Genomic DNA, 27,543 nt, shown 5'->3' with positions numbered 1-27,543 from the left:
TGTGCGTGTATGTACGTGTGTGTGTGCATGGACACACGCAGTGACGCCATCTACATAACTCCCAACCTTTTCTTCTGCAAGCCAAGTCACAACACAACAAGCAAGGTCAGTCGTGCGGTCACAGTACCGCAAAGCAGCCAGCATGCTGAAGGGGCCGAGCTGCCTGCAGGCACAGAACTGCACCCATTCACCTTCTGTCTGATGCCAGAACCACACTGCACAGTCCAGCTGCTTGTGGACTCTTCTTGTGTGTCAGTTACAGCTTCCTTTGCAAAATATTCCAAGGAAGATACAGTTCAACCAAAGCGTAACCAAAAGTCAGTGCCAGACTAAAGAAGGCAGGTCAGGGGAGAAGCCAGGACCCGTCTTTCCAGTTGAGGAAGAATCTTGGTTTCTAGGTCATTTACAAGCATCACTCCAGGCTTCGTAAGGAAACCGGGAGGGAGGGGAGGCAGATCCATCACCTATACACCGCATATGGAAGACCGAACCTTCCCAAATTTCTGATAAAAGTCTTCCTCTGCCTGGGCCAAGGCGTCTTCATCAATGTACACAGCCGGCCTTTTGGCCACGAGGAAGTACTGCACCTTCCTGCGATTCCAGCCCAGCACGTACTGGAGCCAGCCGCAGACGGCGGCGGTGGAGCGGCCCACCCCGGCGTTGCAGTGCACGTACACGGTGTGTCCGTTCTCAAGCAGCGCGTGGAGGAGACACACCGCCTGCGGCAGCATCTGGACGCGGCCTGGGATTGAGAGAGCACAGCACAGACCAGTGAGAAGTGAACCCCGTGTTGCCGCTAATAGTCACTCCTCCAGCGCACTGAGAAATCACAATGTTTTGGCGGGAGGGGCAGGGATGTCGGAGCTTGCTTCACTCCTTTGTTTTGAAAGAAAAGGTGAGACAATATCAAAACCTGCTAATTATAAAGTGGAAAGAGCAGCCAGAGGCAATAGGTCAGCTCTGAATCTTCACTTCATTTTCCTTTGAATGACGTCTGCATCCGTGCAAATCTCCCTTCAAAGATAATTTCACTACCGCCTATCCTCAGAGGAATGGATTTTTACATCCATCAGAATGGTCTGTACAGATTGGGCAGAGGTTTAAAGGATTTCAAAGAGAAGCTCACAGGTCCTGTCACCTGAATTTCCTTTAATCCAAAAGGATCTTCCAGGTAAATCCAAAACAGAGTTAGTCCATATTGGTTAAAGGAGTCAATCTGACTTTTTCAACATAGGCTAATTTTAGTTTGTCCAATGAAATGGCTAAGTTATTAATTGATACATGTGGGATAGCCAGTCATTCATGTATTCCCTCATGATGCAGTGTGTATTAAAACTGATTCAATTTCTCCTTTACTGTGCAATTATGATTATAGGTGTTGCTGCTCTATGGCTACTATCTTGATGATTAGATGATCCAATGTCTTCCCCTCGTCACACTGAGACAGGATATACAATGCTCTGCTGAGGCTCGTTGGACTCAGGCCCTTTTCATCATCCTAGGGACAGAGAGCCCCCTAAAACCAACAAACTCCTGGATGCCTGGAGTTTCTTCTGCTCACAGATTCTCAGAGCAAAATGAATTTAGTGGATTTTTTTGGAGAGTGGAGGATGGTCATTATAAATTACTTCAAGAAAGGATTAAAGAGGGAAACTATACAGAGTCCTGGATGAAAACTCTGTGCTATGACCTCACATTCTCCAGCTGCTCTCTGTCCTCAACCACATGGAGACACCACAGCCCTGGGGCGACCTTCCGAGGGCCACAGAGAATGCCCTGTCCGGCCCTCACATTGCCATCCCGTTGGATGACGGCAGAGGTGGGAAAAACCCCTCCCTCAAATGATTTCATGAGGCCTGGAATTCTCCCATGAGAGCTGCTCAAGTAAGTTTAGACTTTCCTTAGATGTCCTTTTTTAAAATGCCTTGAAGGGACCAACACCACACATTGCAATCAGGCATCACCACCTTAGAAGGAGAGAGTTACCAAAATCCCATTGTGGCCTGAAGTCACCTCCCTGCTGGGGCAGGGGGTGCGAGGGGGGTAGCACTTAGCTTCAGGCTCACCCTGCTCTGAGGTCAGAGCAGGAGATCGATATGGAAACCAGATAATATTCTAGTTGCTTCTGGTGCTCTGTTACTCCCTCTGACTAAGGGATCTAAAGGCCCCACGCGGCAGTTTAGAGATGCTTTTAACAGGAATGCTTGAGGCAGAGCACACTTTGAAGTTCCTGAAGCTCCATCTCTTGCCAGTACCTGTTGCCACACTTTCATGTTCCCTGCCTTGTCCCTGAAGGCATCTGAATTGGAGACACACCAGCTCCAAGCCTTGCTTGATTTCCCAGAGTCCAAACTGAGCCATAAACTTTAACTGATCTATGCTTCTGTGCTTGGTTGCAGGGTGCTCTGAGGTTAGAGCTAGGTGGGCCTGCCATACAGTCAGTTACTCATGGCCCTCTCCTAGAGGCAGTAAGTATCACCGGAGATGTAACAAGGCAGAAGACACCATATGTACCAGAGAGGTGTCTTGCTGTATGTCTCAGGGAAAGGACTGTGTATTTGGTCCACCATTTGAGTTGAGAGATCAGAGGAGGCAAAATCTCCAAGGTCTGTTTGAGCGACCCTGCTGATAAGGGCAAGGCCTGTTCAAGGGCACAGCTTTTGTTCCGCTGAGGGCATGTTAGAGGTTTACTTTAAGTAATGTTGTCCAGTAAGGGAAATACCAGTGACGGATCTGGGAAGCTTGGGTTACTCCTGCTCCTGCCACAGCTGGCATCACTTTTCAAGTTCCCTGTTACGGCTGCCTCTCCAGTTACCATGTTCATTGCCAGGAAATAAACATAAACATTTTTAATATGGGTTTTCATCAAATGCCAAATACACAAGTAAACCACAGTGGACATTTGCAGGAGGAGCTGCTGCAGAGTCCCAGAGCCAAGGCTCAGCTTTTGCAGCATCAGTGGGGCCAGCCTGCCCCGGCCACGTCTATATGGACCCATCAAGATCCCTTCTGCTGACCTTCCTTCTGGCCAGAGGTTCCCCAAGGAAGGGTTTGCACCAAATGGCCGAAATGACCTAGTATCTCCTCCTCTCCTTTTTATCTGTAAAAGATTCTTCAACAGGTATGTACACAGTTTAGAAGTTGAAAAGGGATTTGTGTTAGTTTAAGGTTCAGTGAGCTCAGACACATAATCCTGGAATGTAAATGTCAGCTGCCACGTGGAAACTCCAGAAGGCTCCCAGTTTAAACACAGGTCTCACCCACCAGTTGTCTTCTCCTAGAATCACTCAGCCGTCCCACTTAAGAACTGTCACACAATTATTTAAATAACATAAAGAATGAATAAAGAATAAAAAGGAGAGCCAGAGAAGCAGTCAGTCTAGGGGGCCCACCCCTCTCAACCTGGCTTCAGCTGGAGCCCTCCTTGACTTTGACCCTGTTTTGAGTGATGACAGCTAACACGTACTGAGCCTTTTCTACCTGCCAAGCACTGATCTAAGCACTGTGTGTGCAATAGCTCCTTTATAGCTACCTCTCAACAGCTCTGAGGTTGGTACTATTATTATCCTCAGTTGTATCTGAGATTTGCCCAAGGTTATTCCCTAATGGTCACCTCCAACCCAGCCATCCAGATTCTAAAGCCTCTGGTTTTAACCTCTGTACTATTGTCCTTCCCTAACCTACCTGGTCAATGGCACTTGCTGGCCACTATGCTGTCAATCTGAATTTTCAGTCAGTCCCTGCCCCCACTTACCTGGTCATGCTGCGGCCCTCACTCCTGGGGGACGGTAACACCCTCCGTGGGATTCAGCACCTCTGCCCCTACCCTCGAGGGGCCATCTGTGCCCTAAAGGCGCATGTCCTTCTGCTTGAAAACCCATTCTAGGGAGCCTGAGCTAATACGTAACCCACCAAGGAATCACAAGACGGTCCCCAGGGTCAGGGCTCACACAGTAAAGCCAGCGTCAACCAGATCCTCTAATTTTTATGTTTCATATATTTAGATGCCATATAGAATTTAATTTGATAAAATGTTTCCATTTTTAAAAACAATAACACCCCAAGGCAAAAGAGAACCACTGATTTTTTCATGTAAAATATTCCAAATTTTAAGTGTTGGCAACTAAGTTGAAAATTTTAAAGCCTGTGCAGGTCCAACAAAACACTCCACCATCTGTGATTCTTACTTTGGAATTTAAAACAGGCCTTGACTCTCCATAGATGCTCAATAAACATTAATTAAATACATGAATTAAAACAATGTAAAAAAACCCGTTAATACCGATTTGATCTGAGACAGTCCGAGACCCCTCTTATCTAAATTTCTGGTCCACATCTCCTCCAGGCTAATCCAACTCTGGAATGATTAAAAGCTACCTGAAAACATGCAATGAGCAAGCAAGCACAGGTGAGAAAGAGGACAAGGGCATGGTGGGGCCTGAGGCATGAGGGGGCCTGAAATAAGTGGGAGTGGGGAGTCCCTAAAGATATCTGAGGTTGACCTAAGGCTGACCCTGAAAGAAATCATTCCTGGCACAACTTTCAGCCTTCCAACACACACACACACACACACACACATCTTTCCTTTCTTAATCCAGAGGCAGATTTATGGCTGAATATATTACTATTTTATTTGAGCACATCTTCTTTTCCTGAATATTGATGAGGTCTATGTTATCTGTAACGCCCTTTGGTAGAAACTGAAGAACTTGGCACTAATATTATAGTCCCAACTTTGGAATTTTCAAAGCACTTTCATCTCAATTATTTTATTCTATTGTTATAATCGTGTAAGTCTGCAATTATTATTCCCCATTTTCCAAGTGCAGGAACGAGCCTGCCCGTATCACGTGATGGTGATAAGGCTCAAGCCCAGGCGGAGTGGCTCCAAGGCCAGTGTCTTCGCCTCATGGCAGCACCGAATTTAGCATGCTGAGTCAGAGAAAGAACTAAGACTGTGACCACAAATGGGTGGCTCTGGGGACCATGTTAACCCATTTGGGAGACAAGGGTAAACCATTTGTTATAAACAACACTCCGCTTACAGAGGTCAAAACCCAATCTGAGTACTTCCTGTGTGAAGGAAAACTGACTTTTAATGAACAGATTTTATGTTTTCAGGTGAGTGCTAGATTTGGGAGCTTTTTGTTCCTCAGGTGAAAGACACAAACCAAAATTAAAAAAAAAAAAAAAAGAAAAGAAAAGGAAAAACCTAAACAACCCCAGCCCCACTGCATATGACAAAAAGTACAAGAGAAAGAATCGACGGCACAATTGATTGTACCAGGTCTGTGACAACCAGTGGTGACAGTCAGGCCTAACAAACTGTCTTCTTTCTCAGACTTTATCTGACAGCATTATGCTGCGGCTCAAAACACTTCCAGATGGATTTTTCTCTAGAGTTCTAAAAATATTCAGCTGAATTAATCTGTGTGTTCATTGTGCTAATGTTGTGAGCCGCAGAGATTGATCTATTGGTCAGAAATTCCTCGGCGACTCAGGAGTGGTGTTAACTCTTTGATTACCCCCCACAGGTTATGCTGAACCAAAGAAACCCTTTATTTAGTCTTGGGGTTTGGTCTTTTTCAAGTGGGAGCTTTCATTTTGCTGCCATTTCATGTTTCCAAAGTGCCTCAGTGTGGAAGACGCTCCGTTGTATGACTGGGTCTTGGTGACTCCGTAACCCACCCACCCCTCCCCGACAAAGGTTTTAATACCATGACAGTGGGTCTTTGGAGGTAGAATTTTCCATCAGGCTTCAGTATATTCCCAAACTATCAAGCAAATTGCCTATCAGTCAGCAGGGTTTTGGAGAATCAGTGCACGGGGTGGAGCAGGCCATATTTATCTCAGCTTCTCTGAGCCTCGTCTCACATCCTACTCCAACAGGATAACAGTGCTCTAAGATGACAACCAAAGAAGCGAAACTCAAAACACTCCCTAGAGGCTACAGGCACACTGTCCTAACGACCTTCTCCATTTTGAAACCAGAGAAGCAAACTGGACAGGGCAAATATAACCTAGATTCGACCAGTGCTCTTCTGTGCAAATAAGGTGTTTTTTTTTTAATTCCTTGAAAAAAGACAGAGCTCTTGCAGCTGAATCAAGCTCCTTTGGATCAGCATTAATTACCAAGAAGAGTAACCAAACTGTCTCCTCCTTCAGGAAGAAAAATTATACATCCCCAGTGATAGTTCAGTTCAGATGGACCCACAAAGGGGTCTAGCCCGGCCAGGAGGACCATAAAGATTCATTAAGAGCCAAGATGGCCAAGGTCCTGGGACACTCTGGGGTGACAAGCTGCCTCCCTGGAAACTCATGACTTTGTCTAACTCCAGCTGACGACGTACGTGACAGACTGAAAGTGCGGGTGGTGGTCTGCAGAAAGGGCATGAAGAGTCCACGTGAGCATGTAGAGAAGCTTCATCGTATGGTGTCAGGAGCAGTGTTCTGTGCGTGACTGCCTGGGGTGAAATCCAGGCTGTGTCTCTGCTATATGACATAGGCCAGGTTACTTAACTTTTTTGTACCTCATTCTCTTCCTCTGCAAAATGCAGATGACTACAACATCCGCCTGGACTCTTGTCTTGAGAATTAAATGAGTTAATGTATGAAATTACTGAGAAGAGTGTTTGATACGTAATGTACTTTGCGGGGAAGAGGGCTGATGATCGAGACGCTTCCTCCCTGGCCATCACTGTCTTCCTTCTTTCCCCCAGAATAGCAGTTCACCAAACTCCCTCAGCCTGCGCCAGTCCATAGCTCTCTGCTGCCCCCTGCTGACATCTGGTTGATATTATTCGTGTGACTTGTTCTCTTGGCTCCACTCCTTTCTACAAACAAGAACCCTCCTCCACAGCCAGGCTGAAATTCAGATCGTTCCTCTAAAACACCATGCCTCTGTGCCTCGGTTGTTTCTTCCACCTGGCACGCTCTTTCTCCCTCTACCTTGACCTGCCACGCCCACCTCAAATCCCAGGATGCTCATGTAGCCTCCCTGCGCTCCGCCGTAAAAGTGCTCCTCCCATGCCATAACCCTCCTAGTGCGCAGGACTCATCCCTCTCATCACATTCTTCTTTCTACTATAATTAGTTTTGAACTTGCCTTACTGTCTCTTACCATGAGATCAAAAGTGTGCCTTGGGCTTCCTTGGTGGCGCAGTGGTTAAGAATCCGCCTGCCAATGCAGGGGACAAGGGTTCGAGCGCTTGTTTAATGAATAAATAAATCGAAGGACCCATGTTAAACAGAATCTTAGCCAAGGTGTCAAAAGATATATATATATTAAATATATTAAACCAAAAACCTTATATTTATTCCATATCTGTCATTCACGTTTAGGTCATTCAGTTACAGACAGCAAGGTAGGTAGGTAGATAGGCAGACAGACAGACAGATAGACAGGCAAAAAACCAGCAAGGGCTTCTTTGAAACACATTCAACAAGGAGCCAGAAAGCTCCTTCTCATGCTTACCTTCAGTGCTCATATCCGGTGTCGGCATCCAGATGTAGGCCAAGCCTTCTTCCTTATACAGCTTAATCATAGTGTCAGGAGTCATGGGTTCTGGGTAGCGGTTACAGCCTGAGGAATTCTGTACAATATCCCATTCCGTCTGGAAATTCATTACAGCCGTAATCCCCAGTTCATGCTTCAGTTTGATGGTTACATGTTCCACTTGGCGAGGGCAGCTACCCAGCCAGATATTTGGTAGAATTCTAATAAGAACACATGGAGTCAACTATTACTATTGTTGGTGTTATAGGAGCTGCATAAAACATGTAGTATTAAAACGCAATTAACCTTTAAAGCTGGAACAGGAAAAGTTGTATTAAGAATATGAGAACCAATATTATTATCAAAAGACCGAAATACTGGTGGTGGTGTTTTGGAGGAAACAAATGATTCAATTAACTAGAACGCCAGGAAATAAGCATTAGCAAACCAAATCTAGCAATATATTAAAGTAAGTCCACCAAGTTATACCTATTCCAGGAATGTATATGTGATTCAATATTAGGAAACCCGTCAACGTATTTCAAATACTAACAAATTAAATGTAAAACTCCTATGATTAATTCTGGAAAATATGTGCTAAAATTCAGCATTCATTCCTGTTTAGAACTCTATACAAAAATTTCGAATAGTATGAGATTAACAGAAACTAATAATCAACAATCTTCTTTTAAATAAAATCAAAGTAAAGATTATTTCCATTAGTATCAACATTGTATGATTCACCTAATGCTACAATGTAAGAAGAGGAAATGTAACTCTGAAAAAGAGATTAAACTACAAAAGCTATGAAAAATATTAAAAGTATTAAGATATCTGGATGAAGGAAAATATAAAAAAAATCAAGCAACCATTCTCTGTACTACCAATAGCCAGGTAGAAATAGAATGGGAGGAGCAGGGAAAATCTCATTCAAAAATAACAACAAAATTATAAAACATCTAGGAATACCTTTAACCAGAAAGCACTATAAAATTTTATTAGAGGACATTACGAAAACAACAACGAATAAATAGAGAGACATACTGTGATATTGTGATTTATAATAAGAAATATATATTTGCTCTTCATAACCATCTCTGGCACAGAGCTCCTAAAACCATTGAAATTTCCTAAGTGATGAGAGGCGTAACGGTGTCTTTTGTTAATGAGGTAACTTTTGGAATACACCTAAGCATGGGGGCTGGTTGCCAGGGGGCACCAACCTTGTGATTAGAGAGTTGGAATTTTCATCCCACCCCCTGACCTCCTGGGAGGGGAGAGGGGCTGGAGGTTGAATCAATCACCTTTGGCCAATGATTTTATTAACCATGCCTATGAAATGAAGCCTCCATAAAAACCCAAAAGAACAGGGTTTGGGGAGCCTCCACGTTGGTGAACACATGGAACTGAGAGAAGAAGGCCCTGCCCTTTTCCCCATGCTTCCCCTAGGTGTCTCTTATATCTGACTGTCGCTGAGTTACACCCTTTTATAATAAACTGGTGATCTAGGAAGTAAAATGTTTCTCTGAGTTCTGTGAGCTGCTCTAGAAAATTAATCAAACTCAAGTCTAAGGAGAGGTATGGGGAATCTCCAATCCGTAGCCAGTAAATCAGAAACACGGGTAACAACCTGGGTTTGCAACTGGCTTCTGAAGGCAGGTTGGGGGCTGGGTCTTGTGTGACTGAGCCCTTAACCTGTGGAATCTGATGCTGTCTGTAGGGAGGTAGTGTCAGAATTGAATTGAACTGCAGGACACCAAGCTGGTCTCTGGAGAATTGCTTGGATGTGTGAGAACACTCCCTCCCCCACACATTGGAATTAGGTCCCAGAACCCAAAAGATATACCATGCTCTTTAGTTGCAAGACTTAAAATCATAAAATGTAAGTATCTTAAAAATGTAAATATTTTCCAAATTAATATATAAATTGAACGCATGTTATTATAATCTGTTGCATATGGTATATGTTGTCTTGTTCACTGATTATTTCACATGCGTACATTCTCTCCAGAACTAATAGGTGAATAATCTATTTCAAACTTTACTTGATTCATGTAACCTAGAACCTTACTAGGTTCATTACAGGGCGTTCAGACAATAGTTCTTAGATGACGGTGGCAGGCATCACGTATGCTCACCAGTGTTCCCAGGTATCCCCTTTCAAGCATGGAGGACTAAACTTCCTCTCCACCTCAAAGTTAGATATGGCCACGTGTCTTGCTTTTGTCGATTAAACGTAAGCTGAAGTGACCGGTGTGACTTCAGAGGGACATACTTAAGACCTTATGCATGATCTTCCACTCTCTCTTTCCCTGCTGCAATGAGTATGAAGGCATGTGGATGCTGAGCTTCTAGGAGCTGAAGTCACCTGTATGGTAACCTAACTCAGGGAGGACAGCAGCCCAGAGAGCTAACAGCTCATTGTGTTAAGCCAATTTTGGCATTGTTTGTTACCACAGCCTAACTTGACTTGTTCTGACTAATACAAAGCCTAAATAAACTAATTGCTTAAAGTCTCTAATATGCAGGGAAGAAACAGGGCAGAGGGACTACACTTTTATTTAGTTACTTTCATTTTAAGTTTAGAGCAGTCATTCTCAATTGGGAACAGTTTTGCTTCCCAAAGTATATTTAACAGTGATTATGGAGACATTTTTGATTATCACACTGACATCTAGTAGATTGAGACCAGAGATGTTGCTAAGCATCCGGCAATGCACTGGACAGCTCCCCACAACAAAGAATTATCTTCTCCAAAATGTCAATAAAGTGGAGGTTAGGAAACCTTCGTTTAGGGGAAGAAAACTGGAATAGAACTCTTTACTTTTTGTAGAAAGAAAAGGAATGTGGAGAAGGAGTAAGACCAACATATCTGACACAGAGTTTGTGGCTCATCAGCTACAATATTCTGATGATAATATGATTCCATGTCATATTTGAAAATATGTAAGTATGTATGTATGTGTGTATATGAAGAGAGATATAGAGAATGAAGCAAAAGCCTAATATTAGATAACTGAACAGCAGGATAACATGTTAAGTGTGGCATAATGGAAAGGGCACTAAACACAAGCTAGAAAAACTGGGTTCAAATACCAATTTTAGCACAATATTTTTAAAAGCACTTGGTAATAACTGTCTGACCTTAGGCCAACCTATTTATCATCTCTGAGCCTTTGGTGTGCTCATCTTTAAAATGGGTCTAAAAATAACTAATTCATAGGAATTTTGTAAGGAGTAAATACAATTAAGTAATGTATTTGAATAAGTCTGACACTAGTGGATACACAATAAATACTAGTGGAGTTTATGTCTAGTTATTATAATTTACCTATTTTAGTAATTTATTTGATATTGAAATGACTATTCATATAATTTTTCATTGTTCTATGTATCCTTCGTTTGAATGCTGCAGAGCGTAGACTATTCACCCTATTTCATAATACGAAATCCAGCTAGTCATTCTCCTTTGGTTGTTGTTGTTGTCATTGTGGATGTTAACATTAAGAAGCCAACTGACTAATCCTCAAATGTGGGTATTATCCATCCTCAATGAAAATATCTTACAAGATCAAGCATCATCTTTCTAAAGCTTGAACCCTACTTACTCTCCAGGAGAGGATAAACCAATTTTTATTGCCGCTTGGGTTCTAAGTATAATGGGTTATTAGGAATTTCCTTGTGGATATTGATGATTATTATGGAAGCAATAAAAGGATAAAATTTAAAACAAAGAGAAACCCAGGTGCTGTGAAGAAGGGCACAGGATCCAAAGGATTTTTTTAAACCTTATTTCTGACTCCAAAGACTTCTTAGACACCCCATTGGGCCCAGTGAACTGAGAGAAAGACCACCAGCAGGGACACATTTAGAGTACCCCAGAGCTATGCTTGGCCAGGACACTGTTAGCTGAGTATTTGGTCTTTGCAGGAATGGAAACTTCACATCCCCTTGGTCGTTGCCCCTTCACTCCGGCTGTTCAGTGAGAGTAGGAACCTTCCCCTATATAGATGTTCCATCCTTCCTTCCATTATTCCATAAAGATTCCTCCTGCAGCAACCTGCTGGATGCCTAGTAGGTAATAGTGTTGGGCTGCTTTACCTATACTTTGGGGTTTAACTGAGCATACTTAAGAACACTCAGCTGGAAAAAGAAGGAAGTGGACACCTCAGTTATACAACCCTCTGAACAATAGTGTACTTTTACTGTACAAATTTTGAAGTGGACTGGTTACATATTAAAATGAATATTCATGACAGGTAAGCTAAATTCCAAATGTTATCTAGAGTTCTCTTGAGTACTGTACTCTTTGAGTGGGAGCATTTAGTATTTAACTAGTAAATAAATGCCAAAACAAAGTGGCTGGCATGCAAGATTTGCATATATACCAAAGAGTAGTTCATAGAGATATATAAAGGGTAAATCAGGACATTTGACCCTATAAAATAAGAAATCAGAATCCAAAACCAGACTCAATATATAGATCACATTGTGTTGCTAAAAAAAAAGGTGTTATTTTATCATCTCATTCAGCCCTGGTCTTCAAATGTATTTAAACTAGCCAGTAACCTTAAGAAACTCAGAACAAATCAAAGATAAATAGGCCCAAAGTTGGTACCCTAACATATATATTTCCCACATCAAGTTTCTAATGGAAATAAGCCCTTGAAATACACACCCACACATACTCACACACAAATAACACCAGTTTCTATACCAGATACTTCGAACTTTTACTTAACATTATTAATTCTTCCTCTAACAATGCTAGAAGTCAGAGTACATATTTAAGAAATTAATATAAAATAATTCCTGATTTTTTTAGAGTAAGATGTTCTGAACCTAGGAGGCGGATAACTAAAGATAAATTCTGAAAACAAGCAGTGTAGTGAAGGATAGAGAATTGAAGTTGTAAAGTAAATTATACTGAACCATTACATGGGATATAGAGACAAAATACTGGGCTTGTTGGAAACACATAGATCAATAGATTCTACTTAATCAGGCAGCTAAAGTGCCCTTTATATGCATCCTATTTCAGTTTGTTTTCTCAATAGTAGGTGATACATTTCTAGTTACACGATACACTATAGTGATAAGATGCATGATGTCCTTTCTAAACAGTAATTAAACTTTTACTTCATTCAAAAGAGAATGATTTGACACCATTAAAAATCAATTTTTACTCATCTCATCTTAGTTTTAATCTTCTTTTGGTGTCAATGATACTTTAAATGATTTTTTAAATCAGGATTTTTTTGTAAAGGTGATAAGAAATTTGTTGAAATATAAGATTTAGGGAATAAAAAATCTTCTGTAAAGGTAGTTTTAATGCAAGACATACCAAACTTCAAAGATACAATAACAGAATAAAAAGCATAGCTTACAATTATATTGTAAATGACATCATAAAACTTCCAGAGAACTATTTTATGAATAACTCACTATCAATCATGAATTACAGCAGAGATTTCTGGCAGCTCCACTATAGATTATTTGGAAAGGTCAAAGAGAAACCACTGTACCAAATGGGCATTGACACTCAGTCAACTCAGAACAGAAGTTCCCAGATCTGGCTTTGCATTCAAGTCACATGCAGTGCTTTTGTAAAAACTTCTATTACCAGGATCTACCCCAGAGATACTCATAAAGTGGCTCTAAAGTGAGGCCTCAGATTCTGTGAATTGATTTTTACTTTATTTTTTTAGAAATTAACCATATTACATATATTACATATGTAGCTAGATTCCAGAACCACTAGCCTAGCAGATCCCAATAAACAGGCAGGAGGAGCTGAGTACATAGATCTCAATACCTTTTAGTAGCGGTGAAAAATATGGAGATGAGAGGATGTGGACCTGCTCAGCTCTACACATGGACATATAAAGTGAAGCCCTTACTTTCTCCAAAAATAGTTTCAAGACTGCAAATGATTCCTAGACAGAGAGTGAGGAATTGGAAACTCTGTTATAAGAGAGTAGTTGTGAGAACATGTGTCCTTATGTTTAATGCATATTATCTTCCAAAACATCAAAACTAAATCTCTTTCTGAGTCATGCCAAATACTTAACACAGTTATATCCACTAAGAATGTACTATTGTAGAAAAAAATTATTCACTTGGGTTTTGGCTATTGCCACTATGATTCAACAAGATTGAATTTAAATAAAATCCATCCTAGTCATATCACAACTTGGTTAAAGACCAGGGGAAAGAAATGGATGGCTGACATTCTGGAACCTTACTTTCTTGGACTGCAAATCAAAATCAGTTTCATTCATTTGAGTGAATCTGGATTTGTGGTTCCAGGTAATCACATCGCAATACTACACCGATTGCTTCATTCGTCAGGCTAGGACCTACGGTACAACAGCTACTGAAGCATATGAGTCAGAACTCACTTGCTCCATCTCAGCTGTCAGTCAAAGGAGGCCTCACTGGCAGTAATGAGTACATCAAGCAGAATGGGCACCCAAGCACTTTGCAAAAACATCACAGGGTGCTGACAGGAGGAGGGAGCATGGAAAAGACAAGAGATATCAGGAAAGGAGACAGCTGTATAGACTCCACATCGCACGTTCCATCCTTGATGGCCACAAGAAATGGCAGAATAACCTTTTCCTGAAGGTGAAAATTAGCATTATTTTTTTGTCCACAGGAAAAAAAATTAGGAAAACCACAGGAATGGTGGGATCAATGTATGAACATAGGCTTTTGTTTATTTCTTATCACACCAAGAGACCACAACTCTTGAATTGCAGCACCCTCTTCTTAGCCATACAAACACAGCACCATTTCAAAGACAGAGAAAATGGATTTTGCTGAGGTTCTTCACAAAATCCAGCTAAGAATTCAGGAGCAAAAAGAGATGAGCACATTTCTTAAGATGGATAATTGTGCTGCATTTACCTTATTTATTATTTTATGGGCAATTCGATGTGAAATTAAAATGTGATCTGGCTTTTAAATAATAGGTGAAGGGGCTTCCCTGGTGGCGCAGTGGTTGAGAGTCTGCCTGCCAATGCAGGGGACATGGGTTCGAGCCCTGGTCTGGGAGGATCCCACATGCCGCGGAGCAACTAAGCCCGTGAGCCACAGCTACTGAGCCTGCGCGTCTGGAGCCCATGCTCTGCAATAAGAGAGGCCGCAACAGTGAGAGGCCCGCGCACCGCGATGAAGAGTGGCCCCCGCTCGCCGCGACTGGAGAAAGCCCTCGCACAGAAACGAAGACTCAACACAACCAAAAATAATTAAAAAAAAAAAAAAAAGTGAAGAAAATAAGTCTATTAGTACTGTAATTTAGATCTCATTAGGGAGAAAGCAAGAGAAACATTAAAATCAACCTCTAGTAAGCTCCAAGCTTCATTAGCACATATAGCTCCTTCCGCTGAAAATTTTTTCTCTGGTGTCAGGTGTTATTAATGCCAAATTTCTACCCCCAAAGGGTGCTTATAACAGACTCCAGTTAAGGCTGAATAACTGCTCAAAGACAAATTCCAATTTAAAGAGTGATGCTAATTAACTTCCTCAATAAAAAAGTTTTTGTTTTTTTTTTTAAAGATTTATTTATTTTTAGTTTTATATATTTTTTTGGCTGCATCAGGTCTTAGTTGCGGCATGCGGGATCTTTCATTGTGGCATGCAGGCTCTTCATTGTGGCACGTGGGCTTCTCTCTAGCTGTGGCGTGCGGGTTTTCTCTCTCTAATTGTGATGCGTGGGTTCCAGAGCGCGTGGGCTCTGCAGTTTGCAGCACGCGGGCTCTCTAGTCAAGGTGCGCGAGCTCAGTAGTTGTGGCATGCGGGCTTAGTTGCCCCGCGGCATGTGATATTAGTCCCCCGACCAGGGATCAAACCTGCGTCCCCTGCATTGTAAGGTGGATTCTTTACCACTGGACCACCAGGGAAGTCCCAATAAAAAAGTTTTATTATAGTTTGCTTATGGGTCATAGACTATAGTCTATATAGCGCATATGTGAATTTCTATAAGTGCAGTTAGTTTCTTAGATTTTTTGGGATGTGCTGTGTAGTTTTTGGCCACATAAAGCAAATATTTTTGACATGTTCTTTTATTTTCTATATTATAAAATGCCATTTAAGTAAATTAATTATGAAGGTCTGTTATGGGTTGAATTGCATTTCCCAAAAATTCCTGTGTTGAAGTCCTAATCCCTTAAAATGTAACTTTATTCAGAGAAGGTTCTCTACAGAGATAATCAAGTTAAAATGAAGCCACTAGTGTAGGCTAATTCAATAGGAATGGTGTCCTTATAAGAAGGGAAAATTTGGACACAGACACATATGGAGAGAAGATGATGTGAAGATAAAAGGAATAAGATGTCAATCTCCAAGGCAAGGAAAGAGGCCTAGGACAGATCCTTTCCTCACAGCCCTCAGAACAAATCAATCCTACAGACACATTGATCCCATACTTTTAGTCTCCGGAACTGTGAGACAATGAATTTCTGCTATTTAAGCCATCTGGTTGGTGGCACTTTTTTATGGCAGCCCCAGGAAACGAATATAAGGTCTAAAATTCAGACTTAAAATATATACAATTATCCAGACTCTTCAAATATCCATATATCAGGTGCACTTAAAGTTAAGCATTTGGATAGATATTTTTCACCTTTCATCCTGATGTTTGGAATTCTACAAATGCAACTAACATTTGATTGCAGTGCCAAATTGTTCTTTATACACAATACTACCCACACTCCTTCCTTTACTCAGGTCCTTCAATCCATCACCTGAGCACCTCCAACGTAGGGGAAGAGACCATCAGGCCCCTGGCTGGGCTATTTGTCTTTTTTCTTGATCTAATAACTCAGTTCTAAAGTCTTGAGGTATCTATCAATAGTTTTGATAAATACAGTAGAGTCTTGGGCCCCTTTGCTTGGCTTTCAGGGAATGCGCCTCAATGGAGAATTACCTGAAATGTATAAGAGCACAGTCTCTCAGACTCATGATTTCTTCAGACTCTTAGTCCCATAGAGTTTGTTCTTCTTATTTTTGCATATGTGTTGGCCTGAAATTTGGTTTATATGTCATATTGACAGATTGTACTGGTAAATACGGCAACTAGTACACTTCCCTTTCTTAAAGTCAATCACAAGGTACCACAGACTAAGACAAATAACTAGGCTAGCAGCCTCAATTGGTTACCTTGATACAAATTTCAACAAAATGCTCCATTAAAATATCCTCTTGGCATGTTAATTTTGTTTCCAATGCTGAGCATTCCTTGAAAGAGTAAAATGTCATGTTTAATATTTCTTCACATAATGAACTTGAAAGGATTTCTTCAAAATTAATCACTTGCATAATGAATTAGGAACCACAGAAGATCAAGGAAGTAATAAAAAATTAAGCATGTGAAATTTTTTATATTTATTTTACAGTCATCCTTTCTATTCAAGAAAAATGTAATGATGCCTGCTTTTTGCCAGGTACTCAACAACTGGTGGTGAGCAAGACAGTCAAGGTATGCCCTTATTGGAGCCTACTTTCTTTGAGGAAGACAGGCAATAAATGAATAAATATCCAAAATGTATAAAATTTATAAAATTAATTTGTAATGTGCTATTGAGGATTTAAACAGGGAGTTAAAATAGGGAACCACAGAAGAATCAGAATTCAAATAAGACAATCAGGCAGGTTCTTCCTGAAAAGGTGACATTATTTTTTTTTTTTAATTGAAGTATAGTTGATTTACAATGTTGTGTTAATTTATGCCATACAGCAAAGTGATTCAGTTATGCATATACATACATTCTTTTTTATATTCTTTTCCATTATGGTTTATCATTGAATATTGAATATAGTTCCCTGTGCTGTACAATAGGACCTTATTATTTATCCATTCTATATATACTAGTTTGCATCTGCTAACCCCAAACTCCCCCTCATCCCTCCTCCACTCCCCCTCCCCCTTGGCAACCACAAGTCTGTTCTCTATATCTGTGTCGTTTCTGTTTTGTAGGTAAGTTCATTTGTCTCATATTTTAGATTCCAAATATAAGTGATATCATATGGTATTTGTCTTTCTGTTTCTGACTAACTTCACTTAATATGATAACTCTAGGTCCATCCGTATTGCTGCAAATGGCATTATTTCATTCCTTTTTATGGTTGAGTAGTATTCCATTGCATATACGTACCACATCTTCTTTATCCATTCATCGATGGACATTTAGGTTGTTTCCGTGTCCTGGCTATTGTGAATAGTGCTGCTGTGAACATAGGGGTGCATGTATATTTTTGACTTACAGTTCTGTCTGGATATATGCTCAGGAGTGGGATTGCTGAATCATATGGTAATTCTATTTTTAGTTTTTTGAGGAACCTCCATACTGTTTTCCATAGTGGCTGCACCAATTTACATTCCTACAGACAGTTTAATGTCCCTTGAAAAGGTGACATTAAAACTGAGACATGATATAGAGGGACTTCCCTGGTGGTCCAGTGGTTAAGACTCCAAGCTTCCACTGCAGGGGGCACAGGTTCTATCCCTGGTCGGGGAACTAAGATCCCGCATGCTGCTTGACATGGCCAAAAAAAAAAAAAACCTGAGACATGATGTAGAAAAAGGAGCAAGACATACAATGTTTTATGGTGAGAAAGAGAGGTATATACTTCAGGAACCAAGAGAAACGTAGAGACAGGAGTGAGGGGAATAAGGAAGAAGTGTGGCATGAGACAGATTGAAAAGACCATGCCAGGCCTCACTGATGTACTAAGGAATTTGTATAAGAATATAAAAGCAATGAAATGCCAATGGAGGATATTTAAGTATAGGAGTCACATGGACTTATTTCATAATTTTTAAAAGGTGGCTCTGGCTGCTATGAGGAAGAGGGAAGACCTTTTGGATAGTGACAGCTTGGAATATAATTAGTGGTGCAGACAGAGAAGTGGATTAATTCAAGATGTACGTTAGCAGTGGAACCAACAGAACTTGCACATTGACTGGATGAAAGGATTGAGAAAAGGGAAGATTATAAAATGACTCTAAGTTTACTAATGTAATATTATAATTTACAATTGCTTAACCAGGTCTGCCCTCAACGAAGCCTATCTCTCTAAGTTTCCTTACTACATATTTTTACAAGTTTCAGATTAACCAACATTTTGTTGACTAGACATCATGCTAATGGCATCCATATGCCCAAAGTCTTGAGAATATCAAACTATTCAAACTTCCTTTCAGTTTTCCACTCAACTCTTTCATTTCTATTATGGAAATGTTAATAAGGTAGGGTTTTGTTTTGTTTTTTTGATGTAAGAACTTTGTACACAGGATATGTTGCCCATCAATTAGATTTAACTCATATCAAGGAAATATCCATTGTAGGCAAAGTGGTACACAATGAAACTGATTGATTTATTTAATCAGTTCTCTAAAGAGTTATTTTTTAAAATTTATTCTTTGCACCTGTGGGTCTTTATTTCAGCTCTGGAAAAATGAATTTAGAAAACAAGATGGTTGGAAAATGAAAAAAATGATTTTTTTTTCTTTTTTATGTTAATTCTTCATCATTGTCAACTAATCATTTGATTTATTGAAATACAAGGAAGTTCTATTGTGAAAGGAATTCTATTATGTACTTTGAGCCACAGTAGGCGCTTTCCTTATAATTTTCTTGATCAAAAAAAATCATCTGGGTTATTTGTATGGTTATTATTCATCTAGACCAGTGTTTCTTAAATATTAATGTACAGGGCTTCCCTGGTGGCACAGTGGTTAAGAATCCACCTGCCAAAGCAGGGGACACAGGTTTGAGCCGTGGTCGGGGAAGATCCCACATGCTGTGGAGCAACTAAGCCCGTGCGCCACAACTACTGAGCCCGTATGCCACAACTACCGAAGCCCACGCACCTAGAGCCCGTGCTCCACAACAAGAGAAGCCACTGCAATGAGAAGCCTGCACACCGCAACGAAGAGTAGCCCCCGCTTGCCTCAACTAGAGAAAGCCCGCGCACAGCAACAAAGACCCAACTCAGCCAAAAAATAATTAAATAAATAAATAAATTTATAAATTAAAAAAATATATATTAATGTACAGAGGAATCATCTGGGGATTATGATAAGATGCAGATAGTGATTCAGTAAATCTAGGTTAGAGCCTGAGATTCTGCATTTTCACAAGCTCCCCTGTAATATCAATGCTGCTGGCCCTTGGAACACACTTTGAGTAGCAAGGAGTACTCTAATAGTGATATTTAATCTATATGCTATTATGATATCATTATACAATAGATCAATGCAATTCATAATGCTCAGGTGCACTGAGAAGTAAACAAAATAAGGTCCCTCTTGCAAGTAGAAACAAAAAGAGAAGCATTTTATCTCTATTGTTGATACTAATACTAGAGGCCTAATAACTGTGCAGAGAGGCTTGCTATTTTTAAAAATTCTACTAATTACAGAAAAAATTTTAAATCTCTTTAGCCCTCTTTCTTGATTTCTCAGTGAAGAATCTGTAGGAAGCCAAATGGTTGTATTTACATAATGACCTTCCTTGGTTCTAAAACATTCCTCTTTTCTCCTTATTTACAGTGCTCATTGGCCTCTTGATAGGGGGGAAAATTCCCTTTTGTGTTATCTTTTTAAAATGAAGCTTGAGCTTTTTTACATGTGGATGCTGAAAACTGGGGATGATACACACAAGACTTGAAATTTAGGGAACACCAAGGAATTTAAATGGTTGAGAACTCTGATGCAATTAGCAGTGTTGCAGTCAGGAGTGTCAGAAATTAGATAAGCTTCCAGAAAGACAAACAGTAAACACCTCCTCTCACCTATGAGATGTAAGTAGTTTGGATGACAGGTACAGAAGAGAGATTCATAGCTACAAATACTGTAATATTGGGACTGAGAAAATCCCTGGGAAGTTTTGCTTCTTTCATTCAGCCTGGAATCAGGGCACATATATTTCATGAAGACCAAAACAAAGTCATGACAGTCAATAAACCCACTTAAGGAGGTACAAATCAAAAAGGCCTCTGTTTACTTTATGTTACCCACAGATTCTGAGAATCCATAGATATGGAAAAAAATCCACAGATATGTCAGATATCAGTGATACTTGGTCTACTTGCGTTATTTCTAACTAGGAAAGGTCTTAAATAAACAGTCGGGCATATATTCTAATACAATTCACAAAGAGAATTAAACACCAATAATACCCAAACTAAAACTGTCATATTTAAATTGGTGAATTTCAAATAACCCTAATCATCACGAGAGTGCATTCAGTTATGTGGTGCCCTTATATGAAGTTAATTCATTCTGGCAAGACCTTCACAATACAGATTTATTTCAGATCATCCATTCCACTGAGCATATATTAGCTTCCATTCATTGAAGTGCTTAATTGGGAAAAACTGGTCTTATATTTTTTAAGCTAAAATTGCCTCTTCCATGTTTCATGGTCAAGGACATCATCACCTCCAACTGCTGTGCTTAGATGTTTTCAAGATTTTTCAGGAACGTTATTCTGCATTCACAACTGGGCTTAAGTGTGTGGAGAAATGTTTGGATTTCAAACTTTTGAAACATATCTGATATCTAAAACATCTGTCCCTTAAATAATATAAATCATCCATAGGCTTCTACTAAGAGAATTCAGTCCAGCAGCCAGGGACCCAACATCTATCAAGTCCCATCTGACACAGTTGATATTTCACAGTTTAATGTACACTTTCTATCTCTGTCTCAAATTACCTCCCTATTACATCTATCAAATTACCTCCCTATTACATCTATCAAATTACCAAATTACATCCCTGTTATATTATCCCAAATTACATCTCTGTCCCAAACTACATGTATCCTATTGATCACTTCTACTATCCCACATACTCCTAGTTTATTCATACTTATGCTCTGTTTCCCTCATAAACTCTGTGTCCTCTACAAGCCTTAAGTGTGAGTGTTTCTCAGGGTTCCAAACTCTGGTCTCTCTTCGATTTATATATTCTTAAGTTATCTCACTAATATACGTTGCCATCTATAACTGCCATCTACATGCTGGTAAATTCCAAATCTACTGCCTCCAGCTCAGACCTCAACGCTCTATTGGAATTCTCCACTTACAGTCCCATAAGTATCACCTGAACTCATTCTCACCATCTTCCACTCTTTGCTCCCGACCCACAAACCTGATTCTCCCCAGTTGCTCTAGATTTCCATGTATTGTGCCACAAGCTGCCCAGTCACCTAAGCCAGGAAACTTTTCTTCCTTCTTTCTGCTTCCCCTCTCTACAGTCATTAACCCAGTCATACAAGTCAAACTCCTGAAAAGCTGCAGAATCGGTCCCCTGTTCTCCATTCCCATTGTTTTCCTTCAGAGCCTCAACACTCAAGAAGTGAATTACACTAACAGCCTCCTAAGTGATCTCCCAGTCGGTCTCCCATCTACATTGTAGCTAAAGTGATCTTTCTAAAACACAAATCTGATCACATGGCCCTACTGCCGAAAATACTAAGGTGACTACCCATCACTTTCATATGAAGTCTCAAGTCTTTGGCCTGACCCTTTGGAATCTGACCCCAATGTAGGTCTCTCATTCTGAAGCCCCATATGAACCCCACCGTCCAATTTAGGGGAGATACTTGTAATTCTTCTGAAGCACCATGCACTCTCCCTTCCCTGCCATTTATCCTGCTGTTCTTCCTCTTGGAATGTATTTTCACTGCTCATCTATCTGATTAAACCTATTCAATCTTCCTTGGTCCTCCACTTAGGTCCTCCTTCTTTGTGTTCCCGTAACATATACACACTTTTATTTCAGTCTCTGACCTCTCTCACTAGAAATTTTGGGTTTTCTGAGCATTTCTCCCACTGTACTGTGTGCCCCTTGAAAACAAGCATGACATCTTATTGATCACCTTATTTCCAGAACTTAACATTGTATCCAGCATAACGTTAGCAATTAAAAGCAAACAGGTGATTGAATAAATGAATGAGTGAATGAACAACTGTAGAAATGTCTTTACTTACTCAAAATATTTGGTTCATTCAACTACATGATGATTCTTACAACTATCACCAACTGAACAGCATTTCTATAACTTTTGCAAAACTGTGGTGAAGATATTTTTAATTGTGTTATCCCAAGGATATATGTTAAATTGCTGGTTGAAATTAGTTTAAAAATAACAATTTTCTCTGCAGACAAAGTGAAAGCTGTTTTTAGCCAAAATATAAAACTATATTTATATCCTTTTTTTGCCTTAACTACCAAAAAAGTTAAAGACAAATTTAGTGTTCAACAGTAGTAATTAGACCATCTCAAGTCCCTGATAATTTCTATCCCATTTCCTCTCATAAATGTTCTATTTCTATCCTAAATTATTTTACTACACATGATTTATTCTCTAAATTCTTCTATTATAAATGATTTTAATATTTGTAAGTAGGTAGAGAATGGTGGCAAAACCTAATCCTTCAAAATATGTGTTTCTTCCACCTTAAGTCCCAGGCATTAAAGAGCCACATCAAAGTGAAGACTGAGGGCGGGAGGGGGACGAATTAGGAGTATGGGATTAACAGATACAAACTACTATACATAAAGTAGATAGGCAACAAGAATTTACTGTATATCACAGGGCATTGTATTCAATATCTTGTAATAACCTATAATGGAAGATAATCAGAAAAAAATAACTGAATCACTTTGCTGTACACCTGAAACTAATACAATATTGTAAATCAACTATACTTCAATTTTTTAAAAAGTCAAGACCAGCCTCTATGTGAGCCATACAGACTTCTGGCAACCTATCAGAATCTGAGTTTTCTGGTTAGTCTGGTTCTGCAGCTATGCACGTCAATCCAAACGTCCCACTCACATAAAACTGACTGCATATTACAGCCACCAGTACAATTTATCTGCAATACTAAAGTTCCACTCATGCTTGGAATGTGGTCACATTTTTATTAATTATAACCCATGGACCATAGCCGTAAGTTTCATTTCATGCCATGTAGCATTTTAAATGTTAGCTGTTAATGCAGGTGGACAAATTTAGCAGACGATAACAAACGTGATTCACAATCCAGCTCCATACAAGAACCTCCTGGGGGTAGCTTTTGAAACACTTACACCACATCCTCAATTAAAATGTAATTTCTGAAGCAGTAGGGTGGGGCTTAGCATCATTTTTTCCAAGTACCCCAAGTGATTCTACTGTACATTGAGACTTGAGAATCAATGGCTCAGCACCTGGGAAAGAGGTCCAAGTTAGAGATAAATATTTGTCATATTTCTCTTAACAGAAGATTGCCTATCAGATTTTTTAAAGTGAAAATAATTCTACTTTCTAAAAATCAAACTGTATTTACCCCATTGAAATGAAGCTGGTTATAAAAGCCTGAATTAAAAAGGGAAAATTAGAGACGATTACTCATTTTTAAAAGGATCTCTGGGGCTTGCCTGGTGGCGCAGTGGTTGGGAGTCCGCCTGCCGATGCAGGGGACACGGGTTCGTGCCCCGGTCCGGAAAGATCCCACATGCCGCGGAGCAGCTGGGCCCGTGAGCCACAACTACTGAGCCTGCGCATCTGGAGCCTGTGCTCCGCAACGGGAGAGGCCGCGACAGTGAGAGGCCCGCGCACCGCGATGAGGAGTGGCCCCCGCTCGCCACAACTGGAGAAGGCCCTTGCACAGAAACGAAGACCCAACGCAGCCATAAGTAAATAAATAAATAAATAAATTTATAAAAAAAAAAAAAAAGGATTTCTGTCTTTATAAAGGATTAATTCGAGCATTTCTTCAAGTACCAGGTGGTGATTTAATTGATTTGTAGACTGGTCTCAGTTATTAATTATACTTGTGACCTTTGCAAAGTCACCTGAATCTCTCTAGACCTTGCTTTTCCAATGTGTTAACTGAGAGAACTGGATGAAAGAAGCACTTTCTCAGCTCACACTGTTTCCCAGAGGTGTCTAGATATTACACAGAGGTGGAAGGGTAGCTGAGGGCACAAACCCTGGAGCCAGGCTGCGTAAATTTGTATCCAGGCACCACTAATTATGCTACCTTGGGCAGATTAATTAACCTTTCAGTGCCTCGGTTTCATGAACTATAAAATGGTATTAACAATACTACATACTTCATAGGGTTTTGAGATTAAATGAACTAATATATGTAAAAGCATTTAGAATAGTTTTGGGCACATAGTAAGCACTATTAAAGCATAAGTTATCATTCTTATTACTTATATTCCACCCCCTGAAGAAAGTCAGGGCCTTGAGTATTGCTAATGTATTGGTGAGCCTCTAAGAAGGGGGAACATCATGTAGCACTTCAAAAATATATTTGACCAGTTAACCTTTGATTGCAGGGGGCCAGCTGTCTATGGATCACACATTGGGGAAAGCTGGACTACATGATTGCCATGTCCCTTTAAACACTAGTATTGTGTGACTCATCTCCATGTCTTAGAGACTCAGAAAACTATGGCCCATGGGCTAAATCCAGACGAACATCTGTTTTTGTAAATAAAGTTTTCAGGGAACACTGCCATTCTCATTTGTTTACATATTTCTATATCTACTTTCACACTACAACAAAAGAGTTGAATAGCTGCAACAGAAACCATATGGCCCACACAGCCTAAAATATATACTGTCCGACCCTTTGCCAATCCCTGCTTTAGACGTGTAATGTACTGCAAAGCCTACAGCTCTTCTCCATGGTAACTTAATCGAGACAAATTTCATTTTATGAACAGGCATTTCTACTCCATCGACCCAGTTGGCTGGAGAAAGAGAGGAAACAGTCATCAATGTGGGATGCAAAAAGAGACTGGGTATGGGGGTGGGAGGTTCTCGATTATATGGTCTGGAAAGGATAAACAGCAAGGATCATAGAGGAAGAACTGCTGATGGTGAAAAAACAGAAAGCAACTGGAAAAACAGAAGGTGACCCAAAGACCTTGACACTAGTTAAAGGTGCTAACATAGATGGGCATCTTCTCCCATAACCTTCCAAAAGTCTACTCATCCTCCCCCAAATATTAGATTTCCTTTATAATTACTACTATTAATCAAATACAATCCTAGAAAATGCTTTTGTTATGCTATTTGTTTCTTTTTTTATTAATTTTTATTGGAGTATAGTTGTTTTACAATGCTGTGTTAGTTTCTGCTGTACAGCAACGTGAATCAGCTATACATATACATATATCCCCACCTTTTTTGGATTTCCTTCCCATTTAGATCACCACAGAGCACTGAGTATAGAGTTCCCTGTGCTATACAGTAGGTTCTCATTAGTTATCTATTTTATACATAGTAGTGTATATATGTCAAATGTTATGCTATTTGTTTCTTTGTATAATTATTATCCTAATTTTATAGAGGAATAAACAGCAAAGTTCAAGCAAATTTCCCATAGCTGATCAATGGTTGAACTCTTAGTCAAAACTAGTTTTACTGATCTCAGATTTTCCATTATGCCCCAGCTGAAGTTATTTGGTTTTAGAAATTCTCTTAAATGCAGATAAATGCTAGATAAAATTCTAATGACCAGAATTTTTTATGCACTATTCTAAATAATTGTTTATCACTGGGCAAAGCTTTACTATTTCTACCCATACAAACAATCTATCACTCTCCACAAGTTTAGCTCTTGGGTGGGGGTGAGGGAGGGGGGGAATGGATAGCAAGGTGATATAAGGAGTCTGACTGCATTCTGCATAGATAGGCAACTGTGCTGAAATTTATCTTATCAAGAAAGATAAAGAAAGGAATTCATTCAGGATGAATAGAAACACAGGAAGCTACTGAAGAATAGGCAAAAATGCACTGTTTGAAATGGCAGCTGCAAATCTTATCACTTATATTCCACTGCTACAAAGACTAGTCAGCTTTTTTTAGCCAAATGTGAATTAGAAGAAATATAATTCAGTGTTTAGAAAGTATGCCTAATTTACCACCAAAGCTATATAGTTTTGTCTTGAAGTAAGGAATTCTACATCAGCTTTTTAAAATGATGGTGATTAAGTAGACTACAATATACTTCCAGTGTTCTGTTCTTTTCATTATTTGTGGCACCCTGATGAAAAGTAATTATGCTTTGGCAAATTTTCCTCTTAGATGCAATTTGGACCACTTATCTGAGATTCTCAGAAGGGATCTGACTTGACAACTAAAAGAGAACACCTGTTTCTATCAATGTAAAGGAAGCCTTCCTGAGAGCCTTTTCCTCTGCTTAGCAAGGCACAAAATTTCTACAACCAGAAATACTGAATGATGCATTAATGAATTGCCTTCTCTATTTAGCAAACAGAATCAGGAATTAAATGGTATATCTTTATATTTACATAAGGAAAGAAGGAATGGTCATGAATATAAAATAACAAAAAGAGAAAAGGGAGTGTGGCAGTGATTGAGAGGAGTGAGCTACACTGATGTCTGCTCTAGTGACCCGCCCACCTGCAATGAGATCTCTCAGCTACTCAGGTGCTTTAAAAAAAGTTCACAATTTGGGATTCTGTTATTTTATTAAATAGGTCAAAGGGGATCTACAGAAAAGGTTCGTGTATGTTTTATTGTTTCCAACACACATTGTGCGTGTGAAAATTCCATCCATCCTCTTTTCAATGACGTTAAAAGCAGGCAGCTGGCACGATACTAACAGTTCATAAAAAGAGGATGGTCCCACTGCTTTATTGAAATACTAAATAATTCCATTTTCTGACTAGGACCAGTGAAGCTTCAAATATACTTTTAAGAGGCTTTATTTATTCCTTTTATGATCTATAAAAAGGCTACACGGCTATTACTTTGGCTTTTCCATCCTGTTTTAATGAACATCAAAAAGCACTTTTACAAATACAATCTTTTGGTCTCACTGCATTCTTGAGATGAACATCAACAAGTAAAATAAATACAGTACCAAAGATCTAAGGCACAATTTATGTGGATCTACTGAGAATCAGTTAATGGACTTCAAGGAAATTTGTTTTTCTTTGCCTATAGTTTACCATCCCTTTTTGTTTGCCTCTAATGGGAATCGAATTTTCTTATGGAATAGTTTATG

At 39.8% G+C, this 27,543-nt stretch overlaps 1 protein-coding gene across 2 annotated transcripts in view; it reads right to left on the bottom strand.

Annotated features, from left to right (window-relative positions):
- Nucleotides 1–454: 454 nt before the first annotated feature.
- Nucleotides 455–27,543, bottom strand: part of EPM2A (EPM2A glucan phosphatase, laforin) — a 125,479-nt gene continuing 98,390 nt past the window's right edge. The window contains exons 3-5 of one of the 2 annotated variants that reach the window (XM_061207372.1): nt 23,926–24,066; nt 7,475–7,725; nt 455–742 (exon numbers count right to left, since the gene is read on the bottom strand). In XM_061207372.1, the coding sequence (XP_061063355.1) occupies nt 465–742; nt 7,475–7,725; nt 23,926–24,066 (670 nt within the window). In that variant the 3' untranslated portion in view covers nt 455–464. The remainder of the gene's footprint in view (nt 743–7,474; nt 7,726–23,925; nt 24,067–27,543) is intronic. The other variant, XM_061207373.1, reaches the window with a different exon arrangement.

Source organism: Eubalaena glacialis, chromosome 12 (assembly GCF_028564815.1).
Source record: "Eubalaena glacialis isolate mEubGla1 chromosome 12, mEubGla1.1.hap2.+ XY, whole genome shotgun sequence".
NCBI classification, from domain to species: Eukaryota; Metazoa; Chordata; class Mammalia; order Artiodactyla; family Balaenidae; genus Eubalaena; species Eubalaena glacialis.
Note: the sequence above shows the minus strand (reverse complement) of the source record. Positions and strands in the feature narration are given on the sequence as shown.